General features: G+C 40.7%; 2 protein-coding genes across 6 annotated transcripts in view; one reads left to right on the top strand and one right to left on the bottom strand.

Annotated features, from left to right (window-relative positions):
• The first annotated feature begins 768 nt into the window (after positions 1-768).
• shha (sonic hedgehog signaling molecule a) lies at positions 769-8,707 on the top strand. The gene is made up of 3 exons (XM_030780296.1): positions 769-1,068; positions 5,292-5,553; positions 8,016-8,707. The coding sequence occupies exons 1-3, from the start codon at positions 769-771 to the stop codon at positions 8,705-8,707; spliced, it is 1,254 nt and encodes a 417-aa protein (XP_030636156.1).
• Positions 8,708-16,847: 8,140 nt separating this feature from the next.
• Positions 16,848-23,178, bottom strand: part of rbm33a (RNA binding motif protein 33a) — a 28,299-nt gene continuing 21,968 nt past the window's right edge. For all 5 annotated transcript variants that reach the window (XM_030779647.1, XM_030779650.1, XM_030779648.1 and 2 more), the window contains exons 17-19: positions 22,617-22,802; positions 20,923-21,011; positions 16,848-20,395 (exon numbers count right to left, since the gene is read on the bottom strand). In XM_030779647.1, the coding sequence (XP_030635507.1) occupies positions 20,347-20,395; positions 20,923-21,011; positions 22,617-22,802 (324 nt within the window). In that variant the 3' untranslated portion in view covers positions 16,848-20,346. The remainder of the gene's footprint in view (positions 20,396-20,922; positions 21,012-22,616; positions 22,803-23,178) is intronic.

The raw sequence follows: 23,178 nt of genomic DNA on the forward strand, positions 1-23,178 counted from the left end.
TTAACCCCGTGACAACTACGCAAAGTCAGTGCAAGGCTTACTTGGACGTTCATATCGTCGTAATGCAAGATTCATTAAAATGCTTAGGCTTTAACAGTTTAACAGTTTTAAATAAGCTCTGAGTACGATTAAACTGATAATAAAAAAGGAAATGTTCATTTATTGGGATAGGCTGCTGCGCTTCCAGACAGTTCAGGTCCTTTTCTGTCTGAGCGACAGATGCGTATTTGGACGTCGGAAGCAGATTTAACGAAAAAGGTGTAATTGATGTGTTCCCATCGCGCCCTGTCCCTCCCGTCAAACCCACCCTTCAGGTTAAAAAAAATCTTAAAAGATTTTTTGTGAGTTGTGAGTCTTTTGTGGGATAACATCAGAAGGGTTTGTCTGGTCGAGCCAATCAGGTCCCTCCCTGCAATAGATCGCTGCTATAATACATAGGAGTAAAGACAGACTCTTCACACTAGCGGCTGTGGCTTCAACTACCGTGAGATTCCGTGGCCGATTTTCTACCTTTTCCCCCCCTCCACGCTGCAACCACCCACCTCCGATGTGTTCCGTTATCAGTTCCCAGAGGCGCACATTTCCGCACCTGCCACGGTAGGGATAAGTCCGGGGGGCAAGCAGAAGCTGAATAAGAGGAGGAGGCAAGGACATTGGTGGAAGCGGCGAAGCGAGAACACATAGGACGAAAAGATCCCGGTAGACGGTTCCCCAGCGCGCTATACAATAACGTAGCTATAGGAGTCGTTCTGAGATTTGATGGACGAAATGCGGCTGCTGTCGAGAGTAGTGCTAGTCGTCTTGCTGTGTCTGTCCTTGGTGTCGTCCGGGCTGGCCTGCGGACCCGGCAGAGGCTACGGCAGAAGAAGACATCCGAAGAAGCTGACGCCTCTCGCCTATAAGCAGTTCATACCAAACGTCGCAGAGAAGACCCTTGGGGCCAGCGGCAGATACGAAGGCAAGATCACACGGAACTCTGAGCGATTTAAAGAACTGACACCCAATTACAATCCCGACATCATCTTTAAGGATGAGGAGAACACGGGAGCAGACAGGCTTATGACACAGGTAGAGTGAAAGCTTTTTCCCCCTCTTTCTACCTTTCCTCTCGGATGCTGCTCGTAGATCTGAAACTGTAAGATGCATCATTCTGCCCGAAAGCTCTTTAACTCTGTAAAGTCTGAGCTTTAAAACTTCAATGCGTCAAAGGGATGTTTTATTCCCTGTGGATCCTTTTCTTTTTTTTCTTCAGTCAAGGCATGATATTTCTCATTAAAATATACAGGAGAGATGCCATTATAAGCGCAGACCGGTGGACTGCCTGCATGCTCTCCCTCATTGTGGCAGGTTACTTGAAATATTAATGTGGTTCTCTGCTCATATCTATAAATGTATGCGTGTTGAATTGTGTAAGGCGTCCATTATTTCTAAATCACACGAGTGTGTTGAAATATGGATATTCATGTCATGTATATTTGAAGAGGCTGCATCTAATTTTCGCTAACGTGATATGTCTTAATGACAAAAATGTCAATCTCATGACGTCTAAATATAGAACAATATTAAACACCAGGTTTATGCATGGGATCGCTTAGTCAGGCCGCTCCCCGCACATCGCAGCCCGCCCGCTTGCAGCGGATGATTATCAGGGCATGAAAATGTTGACATTTCTAAGAGAACGTTCTGAACATTTGTGCTACTAATGAATGGGGAAATGCACTAATTAGAGTTACTATAGGAATTGAAATCTCTGGCACGTCGTTGCACCTAAAATTCTTTTTTTTTTCTCTTGGCAACTCGCACATTACGCATCATTTTCTTCGCGCATCAGATACGGAATTATCGCATTTGTATACATGAAGCTATCCGCTGCATCTGAGTCTGACTGAAGGTGTTTGAACTCCAGCGTGACTATTTTCTCTATTCACGATAAATTCCGAGACTGTAGACGACCTGGCTATTTCAGGTTCAGCTGGTTTCTTGTAGAGATTTCGGAGCAGTTTATATCCTTAAAAGAGTATACGGATCTCTATCTGTCCCGTGTTGGTTTTATTGAAAGCAGATTTACTTGCAACCAAGTACCACAGAAAAGAAGTCTGGACTTGAAGTAGCCCTCAGCGCGAGCTACTGCGTAGGGCTGCAAGTGATGGACCCTTGACCATGCGCCACACAGGCACGAGCTCTGATTAAACATTCACCCCTGCTTGCGGTCAGCACGTCTCGCTCGCAGACTTCCATATTTTCTTCGAACGCTTGTCTGAATAAAGTTTTTGCTCTGTTTTCACTTGTTAAGAAAATTCAGTGCCACTGCCAATTCTCGAACCCACTTCGTACATTCATGTTGATAAATATCGCCTTCTGTATGTGTTTTATTTTAACGTGTGTCAGACCAAAGTTTTCATAAAAACGGGAACATGAAACACGTGCCCTTTCGTTAAAAAAACATATATGAGCAGTTCGATACTTGGTGGGATGCATTGTTTTACACGGGCCTTTAAAAGAGTAACCTCTGACAGTTTCATGGGAATAAATACTGTCCTTTACATGGCTTTCCATTCTCACTACATTGGCCGTGAGCGTTTGAACTTCTGACCTTTGCCAATGAAAGAATGGGACGCGAGCGCTGTCATTACTTGTAGTTTGGGGGGGGGGGGTGTCTTTTACTAATAAAATGACTAAATAAAATAAAACACGTTCACGTATGTTCGGTTTGGTTCACATTACGCAATGTCCCGCTGTATTGATTACTTAGCACAGAGCAAAATGCATGCTATATCTTAGACTTTTAGTGCGGCGTTCACGTCTGAAAGAATCATGCAGTCAACACTTCGTGAGTGACAGATCTCTATTAAGTATGAAGATCTATCACCACAGCAATCATCTGTTGCACTGCAACGTGCTGCGTTGGCTGTCAACTCAGTGGATTTACACGCAGTGCGCAGGTGCATTATAAAGTTTCTGTTTGTAATTTAGCAGACAGCCTCTTTTAAAAAAGAAAAGAAAGAAAAGAAAAAGAAATAACCTTTTCCAATGAGATCTTTTAAAAGGAGATGAAACCCTTGTCTGGTGTGGTTTTCTCAGATGTAAATCAAACTCCACTTAAAGTGATTATGATTATAAGAGCGCGATCTCCCCGGGGCATGTACAGTCAACTGGATCAGCGAGCAACACTCGTAATCTCACAACTTCAAATACACTTAGCCTCCAGGCTTCGAGGAAAGTTAACAGGGTCTCTTACTAACAGCCCTCTCCAAAGCCCGCAAATCCGAGACGTTTAAGGGCTCGTTTGCAAGCAAAACAGTCGCTTGGTGAATTAGGGTTTTGAGGTACTACCCACCAAATGAGGCGGAACTCCTAGGGAAACCAACTGGTTGTTTGTACTGACAGGTATCTGATAAGTGTTTCCTCCAACCTAACTCATATTGGGAGGAGATTAAGAGCCGGCTGTGAGCGGGGCAGCTTGTTGAACAAACCTCGGTCTGAGCACAAAGCAGCGGTGCAGGGGTTCCCGCTGCGCTTCACGGTGACTGAGCAGAATTTGGCTTGATTTGCGGCACACGACCCAATGAATTAATAAAGAGTTTAGGCTTCACGGCTCTTGACTCCCGGCAATCCTGCTCAGAATGTGCCATTCCATTGGCATGCCCCCTGTCTGTCCTTCTCCTGCAGTGTGCTACAAGTGCTTTAAAGCGGTATATTCTCTGCTGGTACACTCTCCAGAATTTTGACAATGGTAAATATCTTACAACAGTTATGTTAATCATCGGATCTACATGCATATAAGGACATTTCCACCAGATTGTCGTCAACTTAGTAGAAACTGTCCTGAGTGTTTCACATCGTGAAACAAGGAGAGGGAGGGAGAGAGAGAGAGAGAGACAAAGAATGACATAAAAACGAGGATTTGCTTACACCTCTCTGAGTGAATTATTACAGATATTTATACTGCTCATTGTCACCGTTTGTGAGCATATTTTGAATAGTTGAATAGTGAAATGCCTGAAAGAGATCGAGTTGAGCAATCCCATCACGTCCCGAGAACAAACTTGTGCAGCAGGAATAATGAGACTTCGTTTCCCTTGGAGGGAGCGGTGAAAGAGCCCTTTGTGATGTTTTATTTGACATATTGGTTAAGTGTTGGGAAGAGTTGTCTTGGAGAGGGCTAGGCATCTCATCTCGAGGTCCCGGGAAAGGTTAGCGAGTGCACCACCCCAAATTACAGGCCAGTTACCGCTCGCACAGCCCAGTTCAATCATCGGGTCTCTTTGTGTTCAAAGATCAATAATTCATAGTTGAGAAAATAGCATATTTTTATTAAAACGCTGTGAAATTGCTTTGCATTGAATGTGCACCCTACACTGGAATGGACAGACAAGCAATATAGTGGTCACACCTTTTCAGGAGTGGATCTATATGTTTTTAGGCCAGTGAAGCGAACGCAATGACTTATCAATTTTTCATTGCGACCCTCTATGTACTAGCATTGGATTTGTCTTGCGACACCAGTCTAGAATATACTTTTCAAGTGAAAGCGTACTTCATCTGAGTAAAACGTAAAGTTACGTCTCACGATGGCATAAATTAAGGTCTATAATATGGATATTTGTACAATTGAGAAGCAATGTATTGTTATTGTGACCATAACCCCAACCACCCTCCGGCTCAAGCTCATCTGTGAAGCATAGTGTGGATGATTAGCAAACTTCAGGTGATGAATCAGGCAGGGAGGCAGAGAGTGGAGATTTACATTCTTAATCCAAGATTGGCAAAGTCCAGGGTAAAATGTGTCAAATTCCCTGCATCCAGGCACTGCGGACGTGCAGAAATTACTGTGTTAAAACTAAGATACGGTAGCTAGTAAACGTGGCCTGTTGATGGCTCATGTGACGTCATGTGATTCTAAGCTTAGTGAGAGGTGCAAGTCCAGTTCATAAGCAACCGCCAGGAATATTCAGGAAATATTCAGACGGGATATTAATAACAACTTTGCAAAACTGGCCAAAATCATAACCGTTTTAGGTGTAGCCTACTGTTTATGTGCCCAATATCCGTTCTTTTCCAGCCAACATTTCGATTAAGCCTTCGGTAGCTCGCCTCCGTTTAGGATCATGGCGAATCTCTGGTCTGCCTAGAGCATCAAGAGCATAATTATAATTTAATCGGCCTAACTAATCAAATTTTTTTCCCCCACCCCACCCCCACCCTTCCCTCATTTTCTCTCTCTTTCTCTCTCTCTCTCTCTCTCTCTCTCTCTCTCTCTCTCTTTGCTCTGCTATTTCTGTGTCTTTCAGAGATGCAAAGACAAACTGAACTCACTGGCTATCTCTGTAATGAACCAGTGGCCTGGGGTGAAACTGCGCGTGACGGAGGGCTGGGATGAGGACGGCCATCATTTCGAGGAATCGCTACACTACGAAGGCCGCGCAGTGGACATAACCACCTCGGACAGGGACAAGAGCAAATACGGAACGCTCTCACGATTAGCCGTAGAGGCGGGCTTTGACTGGGTCTATTACGAGTCCAAAGCTCACATCCACTGCTCAGTCAAAGCAGGTTAGTGTCAGTATCACGGCTTAATGGATACGTCACGAGCATAACAAAATGTACAGACGTCCATAAGTCAAATCCAGTCAACTTCTGTTTGTACAGATTTACATAGGAGGTTATAAATCACAGTTCAACTTATTTCACATTTCAAATCCTTTTCCTCCACTACCCACTATAATGAACGACTTTCGCCTAAAATGGGTCTAATTAATAGGCCATTTGGGACACGTTAATTTAGTAAAGCCAACGGGTTATCCAAATCTTACACCATATTTTACATAACACTACAGCAGGATTAAACTGAGATGAATATAAACACAATGAACACAGGATTAAACTGAGATGAATATAAACATAATACTGAGATGAATATAAACACAATATTAACACTTCTCTATGTGTTTGATAGGCTACGCAAGGGTAAGTTAAGATGGAGGTTTAAGTGCTCGGTTTTTGCATGAATATTGGATAACGGTTTAGTTCAATGATAGACTGCTATAGCCCAGCTGGATGTTTTTTCGATGGAAAAAAGGAGTCCAAAAATATTTGATAAGTCTTTTCCACTTCATCTGTATTTCGTTTACATGACTTTTTGCGAGACTATAAATTAATTATTTCACAAATATTCGTTAGACATGGAATGTTGTCAGTGTTCCCTAATGTACCTATGTAATCAGCCAGGTTTATCCAAACTGTCATACCGAGTTTAATATGATCTCATATCGCCCCACTCTGTTCCTGCGAAGGAACCACTGTTCGTCACAGCAAAGCAAAATATATATATATAGAATTGACTGTGTGTGTATATATGTATATATATATATATATATATATATATATATATATATATATATATATTATACACATATGATTGCAATGATGTGGCAATTAATACGACGTATGACTGCAAGATAATTTATCACATTTCATCTAAATTATTTTCAATACTCTTTAGAACATTATTTCAGTCGAATTAGGAAATGCATTTTGAAAAGAAGCAAATTACAAAATTTTTATACTCAACGTATGTTATACCTTGCAATGTGCGGAGGGCGTGGAAGGGTCCGCCTGTATTTTCACATAGTACTTGCGTGAATTGAAGATATATATTTTTTAAAAAATGCAAATATATTTGCAAAATACATCCCTTCATTGTACTTTATCGTTGTGTTAACCACTGTAGTTAAATTTGTGTGCACAGTTCTAAACGAAAATAATTATCAGTCCTTCCTGTTTTACAACCACGATGTGTTAGAAAACCTGCTGAAAATCACATTGTGCCATCTCCACGGGCATATTGTGTTTTAAATCTGGCGGCAAAGCTTCAGTTTAAAATTCAAAACACAGCACATTTGGAGATAATATTGAAATCTTTGGAAATCTTTGTAATTGGAGGTCACATGACTTTGCCAATGGGATTTGGACTGAGTGTGCAAGGCTGAACTCGCCCGGCCAAATCTGTTCCCCAATTGTTACCACCTTACTTCATGGCTCGGAATCTTATGAGAAGATTAGACAAGGAAAAAAATCCGGGTGGGACGAGTCCATTCTTTTGTAGTGTTTGCCGAACGTGTGATCCTAGTGATTGGAATGTGGAGAGTTCTCCCAAGGCCCAAAGTATTGTCATGAGACTTGACAACGGAGAGGAGCACGATGGTAAAAAAAAGAGGGAGGACATTGAAGTTCGACTACCGCGAGCATTTAGTGCCCCGGCCCTCATTTACATTCAAATCTACATCTCGAGGCTTGGAAAAGTGTCTCGGCTGGGTAAATACTGTTTGAGGCACTGGGGTGTGTGTGGTGTGTGTGTGTGTGTGTGTGGGGGGGTCGTCTCTCTTCGGCGTAGTAGGGTATGTGTGTGAATTGTCACACAGAAGTTTCTGCACCTGAGTAAATATGGGATGAGGAGCTGAGAATGGCATAAGTGTTCTTTTCCAGGAGTGGTTCCGTACACAAGCTGCATTAGAATGACAATGTCCACTCCTTATTGGTTTTTAATTAGAGCGTTCAGGGCCGACTTTTTCCTCATCACACACACAAAGACGAGTCGATTCCGTTCTTTAAAGGGTCTCAAGATTCACGAATCGAATTCACGACACCACTACGTTTTTAACTGTTTGCGCAGAGAAACAATCTGTCTTCTGAAAGGCAACGCAACTCGAATTCATTTGATCTAAAGACTTTATCTGATCTGTTTTACAGCAATCTGTCCTTCGTCAAAACGGCAAATAAATTGATAGGCTAATTTGATTTCTGGCGATATTAGGTGATGTTTCTGTATAACTGCATTTGAGGGAAAAATGTCCTGAAAATGATTGGTTTTACAACAGATTTTAAGAAACTGTAAAGTAAGTCACATCAAGCCCATGTCCTGGATTCGGCTCTGGTAGCCTAACTGTTCTACCGTACACTATCACTTGCTTAATTAGAAGAACATTGCTAATGGAAAATGATCTCTGTTTCAACAGAAAATTCGGTGGCTGCAAAATCAGGAGGTTGCTTCGCAGGCTCAGCATTAGTTACAATAGAAGATGGAGGCAAGAAGGCAATTAAAGACTTGAAGCCTGGAGACAAGGTGTTAGCCGCAGACGACGCGGGAAACCTCCTGTACAGCGAGGTCATAATGTTCATGGACCGAGACTCGCGGATGCGAAGAGTGTTCTACGTGATAGAAACGAGAGAACCCGCTGAAAAGATTACTCTCACTGCAGCCCATCTCCTCTTTGTCCTCAATAAGTCAACTGATGACCTCAATGCCATGACGGCCATATTTGCCAGCAAAGTCAAACCTGGACAAAAGGTAATGGTTGTTGATGAAAACGGTCGGCTGAAGCCTGTCGTCGTAGAACGGATATACACGGAAGAGCACGAGGGGTCATTCGCACCCATGACCGTTCAAGGGACCATTGTGGTCGACCAGGTGCTTGCATCCTGCTACGCAGTAATCGAAAACCATAGACTGGCTCATCTGGCCTTCACACCGGTCAGACTTGGTCACGGGCTATCATCGTTATTATTCCCAAAAGACTTAAACAGGTCCAATGCCACCTTACAAGAGGACGGGGTCCATTGGTACTCAAAGCTTCTATATCGAGTGGGAACATGGCTCATCGACAGTCACGCGTTTCATCCATTGGGGATGTCGATAAACTCAAGTTGAAAACCTCAACTGGAAATAAAACAAGACAAATAAAACTAATGTAGGATATAAAGACAATATTAGTATAAAAAAAAAGAGACAAAGGCCCCGGGCGGAGATGGGATATTTATTTCATTGACTTTACCTTTGTCATTTTCAAAGAATAAATGGAGCCTTAAAAGTTTTCTTTGAATAATTTATTCTCATGTGAACTCGGGCTGGTGTCACACGAATGGATTCCAATGCAGTGTGACCAGCCAGTTGTGCAGAATCTATTTTTGTATATCTCAAGTAAACCGCAAAGAAAAAAAAAGAAGAAGAACATGTTGAAAAAAAAGAAAGAGCAGTCTTCTCGACAGGTTGTAATGTTCTGTGCATATGTGCAACTGACTGTTATATTTTGGGGGTTGAGTAAACTTCGTGGGGGTCCATAAATTATATTTTTATACACAGAATTGTAAATTAGATTTTGACAGATCGTTACCGAATCACGTTTCGTTATTTGAAATAGTGTAAGATACGAGAATATATTTTAATTTAAATAGTTGCATAAGTCTTGGCAATCTTGTGCTGTTTTGTGTTTATCAAGATTTCTATTATTTTGTAAACTGCTTCTCTTAAGTCGTCAGAGTGGGACAGACATCTTGCCTCATGTTGACCGTTCTCTCTCCTCTGGTTTCATTGTGTTTCTTCTTGTCTGATTTTTCTTTAAGAAAATATCAAATGCACATTCTGACAATTCAGTAACGTTATAGCCTCGTAGTACAGAACAAAATGTTTCGTTGAATAAATTAATAAGTAACTCCTGTAAATTTACTAAAATGTATTTTTCTTTTCATATTTTGTAATAGGGAAATAGTTTTATAGAAATATATGCAACAAATGCACAGTTTGGATAGTATATTAGCGTGACCGAACCAGTTAACTTTCATAACAGGGCAATGTGTCAGGAAATGTTTAGAGTTTATTATTTATATGTTTATTATAAAAGATAAAGAAAATATTCAAACTTGCCGCTGTGACGTTTTTGTTGCTGATGAATACACTCAACCATGATGTCTGGGTGATAACGACCGCTACTCGAAATCAGAAGTCTGCTCTTTTGGGAACTGAGTCTAAAACCAGTAGATCAACGGATCATCGTAAAACAATATTGTCAAGTTATCAAAGCAGGCTCGTCATTGCAAGTTTTTCTTCCTTCAAATGTAAAATTTAAGAACTTTCCAGTTATTTTGAGGCTACTTTTTTAACTTTTAAATAACAGAACACTTTTAAACAAGACACAAACAACACAAATAAGACAACAATATTACAACCCAATCATTCCTTAAATCCAGATGTAGTGTGATCATATCGAATTTTCCAGCAAATCCCTAATTATTACTACGTATTTCCCTTTAGACAGCCCATTTTGCCGACCACAGAACCACAAAAACTGTGTTAAAGCTACTTTCAGGGAGAGGGCAGGAAAGATGCACTCCTTTGAACTACTATGCCAAAATGACATATTAAGTTATAAGAAGCTGTTACAAACGTAGTCGACACAATCGGAAGGATTCAAACACTCTTTGAACTGTCTGAAGTATGCTTGTGAAAAGTAGTATCTCGACGTTAAATTTTAAGATTGCCTTTCGCAAATAACTTCTGAAAAACTTGCAGACAGATTAAACAGTACAGTGTTTGTCAGCCCTAAATGGGCTCGCTGTTACTTTGAGCACACTAATTCCATTTAAAAGGAATACTGTTAAAATACGATTTGTTGTTTGCTGAGTCTCCAGGATGCTTATGCAGATCGCCCTTAACAGTGCCGCTTCTCACTGTGCCTGTTGATTCGAGAACCAGCAACAGTCGCTCTGGACTAATTACAGCCAGCATTCTTCAACAAGGTCATAAACTGCTTAGTCCTTGAAGCAAATATGCTGAACTCGGTCGTATTCAACGAAATTCTCACAGCAATCGGTTATGGATGTGAAACTGATTTTCAGCACTTCGCGAAGGATGAACCATAGCATAAACCCTACTGCAACAGCGTAAACGGAGAATTGTCCACTTGAAGTATCTCCATTTCATTCCGTCGTCATACAGTATAGGAAATTAAATAAAGCTATTTTCTCTCAGGAATATGACAAATGCACGGAAATCTGGATCGTTGATTGATTTCGGTCACAAAACGACATACTCTGTTGCCCCCTCCCCTCCCCGTAAGGTTCGCTTGTCTCCCCTCTAAAGTCACTGTTCCTTGCTACAGCTGAATTCTCACAGTCCACGCAAGCAGTCAAAATCGTTTGCACACAGACCCAAGGGAACCTTTACCTTGCTAAAAACCTGTCACTTGGGCCTGTTGCACTTTAGGCTCGGAACATTGTGTTTATCAGTCCTAATTTATTGCAGTAGGGGGCCTAATGAATTGATAATAAACGCGAGGCTAAGCGTTACTGTGATTTTTGTTGTGCGGTCGATATGCAGAAGCCATGGTCACTGTGTCTGTTCGCATCACGAAATGACAGTAATAACATTCATGCTCTTGGATAATACTGTGATTATTAATCAGATCCGCAGTTTCGTTTCGAATACTATCTAAGTATCTAAGTAATATTATCTAAGTATCTAATAAACATGATCTAACATTATCTAAAAAACTTACGTTGAAATGCGAAGGGAGACTCAATTTATGAAGTTGAGCTGAAATTAAACAAAAACCTATCAGAAACCGCTTCTAGTTACACATTAACAAGGCACAGTTGCTTTACCACGTATAAATATATCTCAGTAACTCAGTCTGAACATCTTACTTGTAGTGTAGGATGTCTATAATATCGCTTCTGGGGCGCGAATACATCGGTCTACGCATCAGTGAAGACAATGAACCAGGACGTGTGCTTATCCAAATATCTCTTTATTTCGCCATTGAACTTGCTACTTGCAATGTATATCTTTGGCAGCTGAGGGCGCTCATCAGGTAAGTGCAAAATGTGCGCGGATCAAAGGAATTCGACGGGGTAAGGAGTAAATCATCTGTGATAGTATTTTATTTTATTTTATTTATTTTAAGTATTGGGATATATGACCTGTAATATCCAAAACCCACAGCTGATGTAGACTTGCTAAATATTTCGCAGTAACATTCCGTCTTTGTAAAGCAACACCACTAGCCTTCTCTCTTTGGCCTAACAGAGAATAACACTTTAGTGTTCGGATTTCATGAACACCATCTATCTTAACCATTTCAACATCAGACTTACATCGTTTTTAATACTTGCTTCCCGTTTGAAACGATTTTTAAACAATGTATTTTTAGAGGCAAGTTCTTTTCTTTCATTTTGCACTTAGCCTTGTTGCTCCTCAAAGTGCCACTTGCTTTGTAGACTTTTGACAGCAGAAAGACCTGGGCAGTCCCAGTCTCAACTGTAAAAGAAAAAAGGTACCACCGAGCAGTAAAAATCTTGTGATATAGTTAACAAAGCGTCCATTTGACACCGTCAGTCACTGAACGTGAAATTACATGGAGCCAACTAGCAGTAGCTAGTAGGCTTATAAGCAGCAAACAACGGTAACGGAGCGATCGCCTGCATCTACATTGTTGTCTCAAGTTGGCAAACAAGGCAGACGCGCAGAACGCATCTGAATATTACTGAACGAGACAACCAGTCAGGTAGGCTTTTATCGACAGTAAAGTAGGCTTTTATCATCATTTTCTCTCAACTAAAGTTTGGCATGCCCACACAACAAGGCTAAAAAATTTACAGGTAACAAGTTGATATGTTTTCAGGATGTTTTCAGTTTCCCTAACGTGCACTTGTAGGAAACTGCAATTTTAGGAAAAGGTGCGGTTTAGTAACACAAGTTTTAGTGGTGGAGTGGTCCATGGAATGTGCCTTCACCCCCCCCCCCCAAAAAAAAGAAAAAAAAAATCTCACAGCAAACCATTCTCAAATTGCCCACGTAATTAAAAGCCCAGCTTTTGAGCCGACATGTTTCTCTAACCTAGCAAACATGGCAGACAAAAAAAAAAAAATGGAGAACCGTTTAAACATCTTCTTGGTTGCTACACAGTGGGTGGAGGAATGAGGAGATGAAAGTTACAGCTTTTTGAACACTGTTGCAACACGAATACAAATTCCACTTCCATCTCTGGAGAAGGCCTGTATTGTGTCACTGCAGTTGCTGCTTTTGAGAAGCATCGGCGAGGCTCGCTTGTGTCCCTGACCTGAGGTCTTGCGTGGATACAAAAGCGGCCAGGCGAAAGCATTCCTCGGAGCAGGTAAATAAGTCCCACTAATCCCTCAAGATGGGGCCTCGTGTCTGCGTGCAAGAGAAACTCGCTCAGCAAACACTCACTGACATTTACAAAAAGAAAAAAAAAAAAAAAAAGAGTCTGGCAACTGTTTTGGAGAAACCAGGTGAAATGAAGGTTGCATAGTGACAGACACCAATCATTTGTTTTGACTGTACAAATATTTTCCACCAAGTGATCCCCCAAAACAACCGAACGCCGACCCTTTCAGACCATTTTCTTTTTGCAGATGTTGACTAGATTAGATTGGTTTGAGCAAAATTAAACCAAATCAGCCAAAAAGGAAGGCACCGCTATCATGGCCCTAACACTCATCAAGTACTTATTCAGATACTTTTCCCAGTGGACTATTTAGTAGATGAGAATATGTCATGGATGTTTTTCAGGAAACTTGTTGGTCACTTCTGACACCCAGTACTCAGTACCTTTCAACAGTTCACCCATTTTTTCAGATTGATTGCTGTCTTTCCTTGAGATTAGTAAGTGTGGTGTTTGGGGTTTTATAATCAACTCTCTCCACAATTTAAATGCCATATTTTAGTACCATTTGTGGCAGCCATTGAAACCATAATCCTTCAATATACACCCTTAATCATAAAAGTTGACCAGAGTTGGCACAGGATCATAGATTTTACCAAGACTCAACCCAGCTGAACAAATACTCATGTATAGCATTTGAACCATGCTGTCTATTAATTTCCCTCTATAATCCTTATCAGTTGTACAGAGAACAAGAACCTTTTCTTCTGATTCTAAAAGCCTTTGTCCCTTGCAATGTTAGCTCCTGCAAAGTAACAAAATGCAGTCCGAAAAAACACCGTGCCACAGGGCTGGAACGGGGCTACTCATACCAGGAGCAAACCCAAATTAATGTTAAATATTGAATTATGGTCACGTGATACCTGTTCATGGTCATATGATACTTTTCGTGTTCAATGATTTTTGAGTTTAATGACGTGGTAATATGATCTGTAGGTGTAACTGCTGGTCAACCTATGTTTACAGAACTAAAGGTTTGGACACCTCGCCTGTTAAACCTGGTAATTTAGGATTACGAGGCTTACAGGTGATTGATGTCTGTTTGAGTTTGAATATAGAGCAGATCATGCATTTTAAAAAAAAAAGTTCTTTTTTGCTAATTTGAGACTGCATTTTTAATACACTCAGGTAGCGAAACTCTTCTTGAAATTATGCCTTTTACAAATGGAATATAGGGAGTCAGTAAAGGATCAGTTGTATTAAGAGGTGAAGAAATGCATTGAGATTGTGAGGTTCATTTCAAATCTGGATGGACTGTGGCAGTGCCTCTCAGTTCCGGCCCTGAGGACTGGCGTGTCCTCCACATCTTTGTTTGAATCCTCCGTTATCACTGCTGATCGAGCTGATCAAGGGTTTGACGATTAGTTGATCAGTGGAATTAGGTGTGGCACTCCTAGGTTTAAACAAAAAGCAGTTTTCAGGGCATGGGGGGTGGGGGTGGGGGGTCTCCAGGATCCACTGTAGTATGGCCTTAATTGATCCACCACAGAAAAAATCAGGGGTGTAACTCTTCAGTGCCACTTAGTGGCAGTGTACCAAGCTACAGTCAATCAGATAGACTCACAAAATATACAACTGCTTTTGGTTTTTTCTTTTTTTTGACCTCAAGTTATTGGTTAAGTTCTAGAATAAGTAAAATGTGCATTAGGGTTCCTCCCAACAAGGAGGAAATATATTAAATGTCAAAATTTACAATAGCTTCAAGCAGTCTGATGACTAACCAGAGAGCAAAGCATTTACATGGAACTCCATGTTTCCATAAAACAGGATATATTGCTCAATATCTTGTTAAAACAGTAAGGATTTAAAACTCTTACACTGTTTAATATTATGATACTTCTCCATTACTGGGGTTATTTAAAGTCAAATGTAATGTGAATCCTTGGTGTAAATAAGTGTTTGAGAATATCACTCTTAGTATTCAACCTCTGTTCACGCCTGCTGGCCATAACAACCTAAAGCACTGAGGACAACATGAGACTGCAAAACACAGTAAGTTCATAAAAATATTCGTTTATTTGTGTATTTGATTCCTTTTTTTTTTTTTTTTTAAACATGTTTATCCATTTCAGATATCATGAATTTCATTCCAGATACAGTGATACATGTTCCGTTTCCTTGACATTAAAAACTGTTCATGAACGAACATTTCACTGATTGTACATAGGTATTCAAAAGACTCACAGTCTGACAGTCTCTCTCTCTCTCTCTCTTTTTTTTTTTTTTACAATTCAGACAAACAAAGATTTCAGTGTGTAGAATAAATGACACAAATGGTGTACACATACTGATCACATTTTGCGAATACTGTGAACATAGCAAGACAACGTCGTTTTTCCTTCTTTCTTTTTTTTTTCTTGTCTTTTTCTTTTCGTCCGTGACGACCACAGAAAGCTTAAGTGTGCACAATTAGCATGATCAAACTGTACGCGCAGCATTCGGGAAGTGAATGTCTTTAGAGCCTGTGCCTGAACTTTGGACCCGGGGATGGGTGTGGGCCTCAGAGATGTAAAACTTCCACAGCTTGGGCTAACAAACAAAGGAAATCCAGGAACAAGGCCTCCCTGCTTGATACAGAGGGGTTAAACTCACTTAACAGTAACACAACCAAAGGAGCCGGCAGCTCCTTCGTTCAGCTGTTAGAGGGACAGGGAGAAAAGGAGGAGAGAGAAGGGAGAATGGGTCAGAGGGGGAGGAGGGGACACAGGTCCTGTCCAGTATACAGCTCCTGTGAAATAGGAAATATTGTGAGAGGTGGAGCGCGGCTGTCCGGGACCAGCGAGCTGTGAATAAACTTGGGTTTGACTGACAACCTGGACAGGTTCATTCATAAAGCTTATCTCTCATGGTTAATTTACCACCATGTTCTTTTGCCTAAGAGCATTAAATCATCCTGTAAACTAGCTTTAACTAGAAGCATCTCAAATATGAGAACAGCATCCCCTCTCTTAGTTTACTGGCCTGAGTTTACAGAGTGAGGCTGAGAAATCCGTGTAAAGCAGTGTCTAAGTATTCCATGTAAAACTACCACGTGGTAAACTAGCCATTGTGGAGTTGCTTTAAAAATGAACCCTCAGATGTGTGTCTGGAGTCCCTGTCCTGAAAGAAAGAAAGAGAGATGAGTTTAATGCAGCGGTAATCCAGAGTGTGACCAAAAACAGGTGCTACTCCTATAACAGGAAAAGAATCTAGTAAAAAACACAGCATTATAAAAGCTCATTCCCTTTCGGTCAAAGCCTAAACTAACATTAGCATTATACCAATGAAGTTACCCTTATTAAGTAAACATCATATTTGTAGCAAGTTGCTGGTTTGACAGTTTCCTGTTGGCACCATATTACCACCAATGCAAAGGGCAGTGAAATGGTTGAGCAAGTAAGACAAGTCTTAGTTTGTAAACACAGTGCTAACTGACTATTTTGGAACCCTGTTTTCACGGCAATTCAGTTAGAATAACGGAGTTAAGCCAGAACGTATCTGATGCATTTAACAAGTCAACAATGTTACGTCATACAGACATCAGCTTAGAACTTTAAAAACTTCAACTTCCTATCTATAATATTTGGAGTGACTGGTTAAAAGTGACGCAATGTCAACATACTGTTAGGTTCAATATGAACCTGGGGTTTTTTCCTCATATAAGACAAAGTCTTATAACTCCATAAAAACTTGCATCCTAAAACACAGAACAGCACAGCTGTTACTTCTCAAATCCACGGGATTCACAAATGTAAAATTTAAAGTACAAAATGTTCAGCCCCCCAAAAAAGCCAAGAACCCGTTTGATTAGATAAAAAAAAAAAGAAAAGAAACTAAAAACAAACATAAAAACGGAAACATTAAAGAAAACAAGTACATTATTTATGCAAAAGGCCATGCCAAATGTTTAAGGAACACTCAACATGGAAGAGGTATACTTTGAGTGACTAGCAGCAGCCTACAAAATCATAATAATTTATCATCTGACCCACTAAACTAACTTATGCTACAACAGTGAAAACCTGAACAATATTACAGGCTTATGGATCACAGTCAAAGTAACCCAAAGGCACAGTCCTTCAATATAACTGAAGTACTGAAAGACTACACTCACCGATTTATCGGTGATGCTACCATGGAATTAATAATGCTAACAGGAGATCGGAGAGCAGCTCCACAACAGCTTATAGTATTACTCACTACATGTTCAAAATGGTGAAAGGTTTGGTGAATGCACATTTTTAGGCTAATAGAGTGTCAGTATCATACATCCAGGCAGCATTAATCAATCACCGCTACTCGTGTAACATGACCTACTTCTTTAAACCCTTGGTAAAGTGCTCTTAGTTTTAACAGCAAAAACAATTAGTTTTGGCTGTAAAATTCAAATACACATCAATACATACATGTAGCATAGACACACAAAAGGAAACACTTATTGGGGTAGGGATTTGGAGGAGGGGAAAATGACAATATCACGGTTAAATGGTGTTAAGTAAAAAAGTCAAATCAAAATGGAAAAAAAGCACTTACTGGACCCTTATATAATAGTAGTTTTGAACCACAAAACACAATGACATCACACACACAGAGAGCTGGCTGGGAAAGTCAAATCGGCATCACATACCCAAAGTTACATGGTATATACATAGCCATCTTTTATTTTTTTTTTGTTCTTTTTTCTTTTTTAAAAATGTCTTCAAATAATAGTTAAAGACCAACGGCCTGAGGTTTTCCACTACCAGTTCAAGCGGTTGTAAAATGATCAGTGTAAAGCTATCAGTTTTAAATATAAAAAACAAAAACAAAAACAAAATCAAACAAACATTTCCAAGAACAAACCAGAACATACTCCTGAAATGTTACTCAAACATACATAGGAAAATGACACGTTCCGAACTGTGACGAACATAACTGGTGAATAGTGTACTATTTAATTATGTACATGATCATTACACATTGATAATGGTTGCCCCCACAAAAAAAAAAAACTTCTGCATTAGAGCTTTCAATCTAAAAAAAAAACAACCAAAAACTGTCACATATTTAGGGTTTCACTTGTACTCGGGTTGTAAGGTACTACTATTGCTGATAATCCTGTTCTGTGGTACTCATAAAAAAAAGTTAGTGTTTGTTTTATTACTGACTCAGTAAACAGACTTTCTAGACAGGCTGTTAATTACCTCTACATTAACTGCCAGAATGTTCATAGCTTTGTGAATAACAGTGTAAACATGGGCTGCAATTTCATCTTGACATTTGAACGTCACAAAGGATTCAGGAGATCTTAGGGTTTGAATTTGGTACAGAGAAAACATTAAATCTTTAGAAGAATTAATAGAGATCAAACCTAATTAGAAAAGTAAGGGAAATGAGTGCTATATACTGAACTTTTTCTGTAAAGTTCTCCATAAAAGTGCAACAAAAACAGTATGTCACACTGACGGGGAGCTACTGTAAGCTATTCCTAGTGGAGCAAGTACTGCGTAGCCAGTCCAAAAAAAGAAAAGAAAAAAAAGAAAAGAAAAAAAGAAAAACCTAACAAACACGACGCAATGCGCAGACATCCGACCTTTTTTTCAAAACGCTCAAAGATGAGTCCCTTATCCACTGCTGCTAAACACATCGTTAAGGAACACTCAGAGACACAAGAACATTCAAATGCCAAAGCAAATGATGAGGCTCAACCAACCAAACACCACATCCATACAGCCGCCTGCCTTTGTCCTTAAGAGCTGCCGCATTCCCCCTCCTTTTATCCATAATAACACAGTGTCATCAATGGCTGAAGACTGAAAATGCCCATTTGTTTCCATTCCCAAATGCTAGCATCACACAGGCTATGTTTTATCCATTGTGTCTACGTTTAATGCGGGGGAATGAACATCTTAGGAGACCAAAACGGAAAGTTGGTGTTCATTATTTTTCATTCTGCTCGAAGATAAACACTGTCCACGTTCTAACTCTATTAAAAATAACTCTTCAGCTAAATGTCCCACCAACGTGTCTGAAATTAAAATTAAAATGATGTAAAAGGGTTCATTTTGTAATTTTTTTTTTTTACGGTATTAGATAAAACAGTTATTCAGGGGAAGTCCCTATAATTCCTTTTTGTGACAGCTCTTACCCATCTTCTCTAAGTCAACATGCAGGCCAGACATTAGAATTTAACCAGGAGAACTGACATCGACAACAACATACACTGCCTTTGTCACTTATGGAATCAGAAGTACAACGCAAAGAGGTATACTATACTATTCACTCATTCTCAAATACTGTCGAAACATATACACTTATTAAAAAAAAAGTAATGGCATTGTTTAATTGAACTGTTTAATTTTAGCTCTGTATGACAAAGAGGTTAAATTTAGAATCCAATTTGTTTCAAACTGCTTGAATGGTATGTTTCACATTTCAACTATCCAACATCATATTTAAACCAAATTCACAGAAGTACAATACTATCCGCACACAAAACCTTTGGCTGGGATTGGCCCTTTTATGGGATGGAAAATCCAATTTTTTTTTTAAATGAGCTACAAAACTGCCCTACTGTCAAGCGCACCCAAACATAAGCCAGAGGAAAATATGGACAAATCAGATCATATAAAAATGTTGTATACGACCAATTACGAACCACAGTTTGCAAACTGTCCACCAGGCAGTGCTGTTCAGCAAGGAAAGAAAAAAATCGCTGCTGACTTGAATAAAAAAACCAGAGAAATCCAGACTTAGGGATCGATGACAAGACATTTACTATCAAAGACTGCCCTCTAGTGGCAAAAGGCACTGTCAACATGAACAAAACGACTCACAGATGACCACCTCCTACACCTACAACATACGGTATTCATACGGACCAACAGAAAGCTCTCAGAGGTATTTTCTGTATTAATCAGTCTCCCCAACAGTGGCTGGGAGCAACGTCGTGGGAGCAACCATTATCCAATGTCTCTAAATGCATGCTGTAACTATTCCCTCGCTTTCTTTCCTCCTTTAACTGTTCCTTTTCTACACAGTCTAGAAGTTTCCGTTAGAGTCACAATGTTCGCTCAACAGCAGCGCTACAACTGTAATGCCTACGACCACAGACAGATAAATCTGCCATGTGGGAAGACGCTCTCGACTTCCCAGCTCTGTTCGTGCTGGTTGGTCGGAGTATTTTTTGCGGTTTGTGGCGGCTGTTGTTCATTTTGTTCCTCGGGTCTGGTGGTGTGCAGTTTGGACTCTTTTTGTCCCAGTGCAGCAGGGTGTGGACATCTTGAGTGAGTGGACATCATTGTTAAACGTGCTCGCCCCTGCTTTTTGTCTCTCTCTCTCAATGCTGATTGACAACATTTGGAGCTCCTCAGCCGTCAATAATGGAGACGTCAATATGGGACAAGTCTATCATATGCCTACGTGAGCAGAAGAGCATGGTTCATGTGAGAGTCTCATTCATGCAGAGACTACGATAAAACTGCACCTGTTTTCATAGGGAAAGCCTAAAGCATTCAATATCAAAATGCACAACACAGGAATGTCAGGAAAACATCACCACATTTTCTTTAAGAACTAATAGGACTTCAGGGAAACTGATGTCTTCCACAGGTTAAATGCAGATAATAATGAAAAATGACTACCTAAGTATAACATCACAGTGGCAAGGGCCATTTCCCTATATACAGAGTGTAAAATACTAGAACGAGCAGAGTCCAATCGACAGCCGCACGGACCGGGACCTGTCTAAGATTTTGGTCTCATCTTTGCTAAGGTATGGTCCATCGCACTATCAGACACCGATGCAGTGAGCTGGCACAGAGGTGTGTCCTAATCTTAAAGGATAAACTGACCCTTCTCAGATCGAATCGTTAAAAAGCTTTAGAGTGTGAAAAGCGGGCAAACTTCATATCTGGGGAAAAAAATGGGAAATGGCATGGCTTACCTGTGGAAACTATTCTGGAAACTCAAGGCATGCTGGGGATTCACAAACTTGGCAACGGCCTTCCTCTGCTGTGGCAACATTTTAAACATCTTTAGAAAAGGAGGGAGAAAAAAGGACAATGAGAGATATTAGAGCTCCTCGGGAGTTGTGAAGCCATTCTCTGAATCCTGACTTGGCTACGTTTGATCCAACTGAGCGAGAAACAAAAACCGTAACATGGCAATCGGTTGTATAGCGAGTTTCAGACAGAAGCGAGTACAAAGTGCCCACATCCGGGGAGAAAATGATGCTGTCCAGTTCAACACGTGTGGAGGCCCAAGAAAACCATCCAGACGTCACTAAAATTCAACCCCAGCAAAAAACAGACCAGCAATTGCTTTTACGCCAAAAATAGCAAAAACGACCTGATCGTTTAATGCCCGAAGTACCTAAAAACTCTTTTGTTATTTATTTTCAGTTAAGTTATAATATTAAGCGATTTATTTTAATTCAGAAGTTCAAGTCTCAACACTTGATCCATCTGGTGGTTACACTGGAAAGAGCCAAATCTGACTCTGCAGGCATCCACACAATGCTCTTCCTGGCGTTGCACTCGAGAGCACAGCACAGACACAGGTGAATCTTGGGAAACAGCTTGAGTCCCCATGCACTCTACGTTTCTATGGAGACACTTGTAAACCGAAAATGATGGTTGACTTCCGAGGTATACGCTAGTCCTTACGCTCACAGATTGCCTTTCGGATCATGCCATGGCATTCCATTCCAACGTGGGAGGAACCAGAGTTTTTAAAAAAAGTTTCTTTTTTTTTGCCTGTTGGACCAGAGAAGAACCTTCCTCTTAACCTGGTATCAAGCGTGAAAACATCTCAATGTTTCTGTATCTTCTGCCGACGATTGCTCTTTCTCTGAAGTACATCTATGAGGAGGGCAGTTGTTAGGCCATCCCTCAGATCAGACCAATTAACTGTCCAAACCACAAATGTAGTCAACAGAGAACTGGTTCAGTGTGTGAAACTGACAGTAGGCCCAGCGGTGTCCCTGCTATGTACGAGCATGAGACAAAGTAAAAGAGAACACACTGAATCCTCACAGACGGTTGTCACGCTTTCTCCTTTTTGGGTGATGAGGACTTGAGTCATGATGTCGATGTCTGAAAAGCTTCATGGTAAATACTGTTCAGAACGATTCAAAGATTTCAGAAGTCTAAATAGCTTGAAAAGGGCCGAATTTCACCACGTGTATGGTTTCTCTTGGTCGCCGCACATATAGAGCAGCAGGACAGAAGAAAGACTTGCTACTCTGAGCCTTCATTTAATGGCTCTTTGCTGATTGTAATCCTCATTATAGTGATGAAAAAAACAAAACCATGCAAGCGTGAGATGAGAGGAAAGAGGGACTGTATTACTGTATTCTGCAGCCAGATGGCGCTAGTCAAGCACTTCAGACAGGCAGTATGACTAAGTGGAACAAGAAAGTGAAAGAAAGGAATCTGTTGGTATGCATGGAGGAGAAATGAATGGTTTAACCAGAGAAGCATATGGTATGATTGACGGGACAGTCGCCAGTACAGGTCAATCAACGGTACACAAAGAGGACAACTGGTCATAAAAGATGTAGAGGAAACTCAGTGACACACAGTAAACAAAGCATGACTGCAGTAACGTCACTACTGAATATTGAGGGTGCAGCTCTACCTGAATGGGTCCAATGGAGTTGAGCAGGTTCACGAGCTGTTTCTCTGTGGTGGAGGAGGACAGGCCCTCGATGGAGACGGTGCTGGGCTGAGAGTCCACTGATCGGGCGTTCTGTCTGGGCTGCATCATTCTCCCCCCGCGACCCATCTGACCCCCCCGTCCACGGCCTCGGACTGGGACCACCACCTGAGGGACCAGAAAGAGCGCGTGAGTTAGTGAAAAGTGTTTGACACAGACTCCTACCAGCGTTATGACTTCGATTCAACAATCTATCAACATACAACAAACAGCTGTTTTTTTGTACTGGTGGTGAAAGAAAGAGCAACCTAACTAACTTGGGAATGCACTGCTGTGCAGAGACAGGCATCTGCAAGAAATCAGATACATCAAAACTGCCTACATTTCAACGCAACTCTGGAAACTTCTATCCAATCAAACCCCATCACCATCTAAACAAATGACAACGAACTGGGAAAGTCTGGCTGGCACCAACTGTGTGCCAAGAAACTAATGTTAAATTACTTATCACTATGGTTGCTAGCGTCGGGTCCCCAGGCAGCCA

This window comes from Chanos chanos, chromosome 7, assembly GCF_902362185.1.
Source record: "Chanos chanos chromosome 7, fChaCha1.1, whole genome shotgun sequence".
In the NCBI taxonomy this organism is placed as follows: domain Eukaryota; kingdom Metazoa; phylum Chordata; class Actinopteri; order Gonorynchiformes; family Chanidae; genus Chanos; species Chanos chanos.

Bases quoted from the DNA above. Each gene is read 5' to 3' on its own strand.
- shha (XM_030780296.1), top strand. From the start codon at position 769: ATGCGGCTGCTGTCGAGAGTAGTGCTAGTCGTCTTGCTGTGTCTGTCC. The intron at 1,069-5,291 runs GTAGAGTGAAAG...TGTGTCTTTCAG, and splicing joins CAGACAGGCTTATGACACAG to AGATGCAAAGACAAACTGAA. The intron at 5,554-8,015 runs GTTAGTGTCAGT...CTGTTTCAACAG, and splicing joins CCACTGCTCAGTCAAAGCAG to AAAATTCGGTGGCTGCAAAA.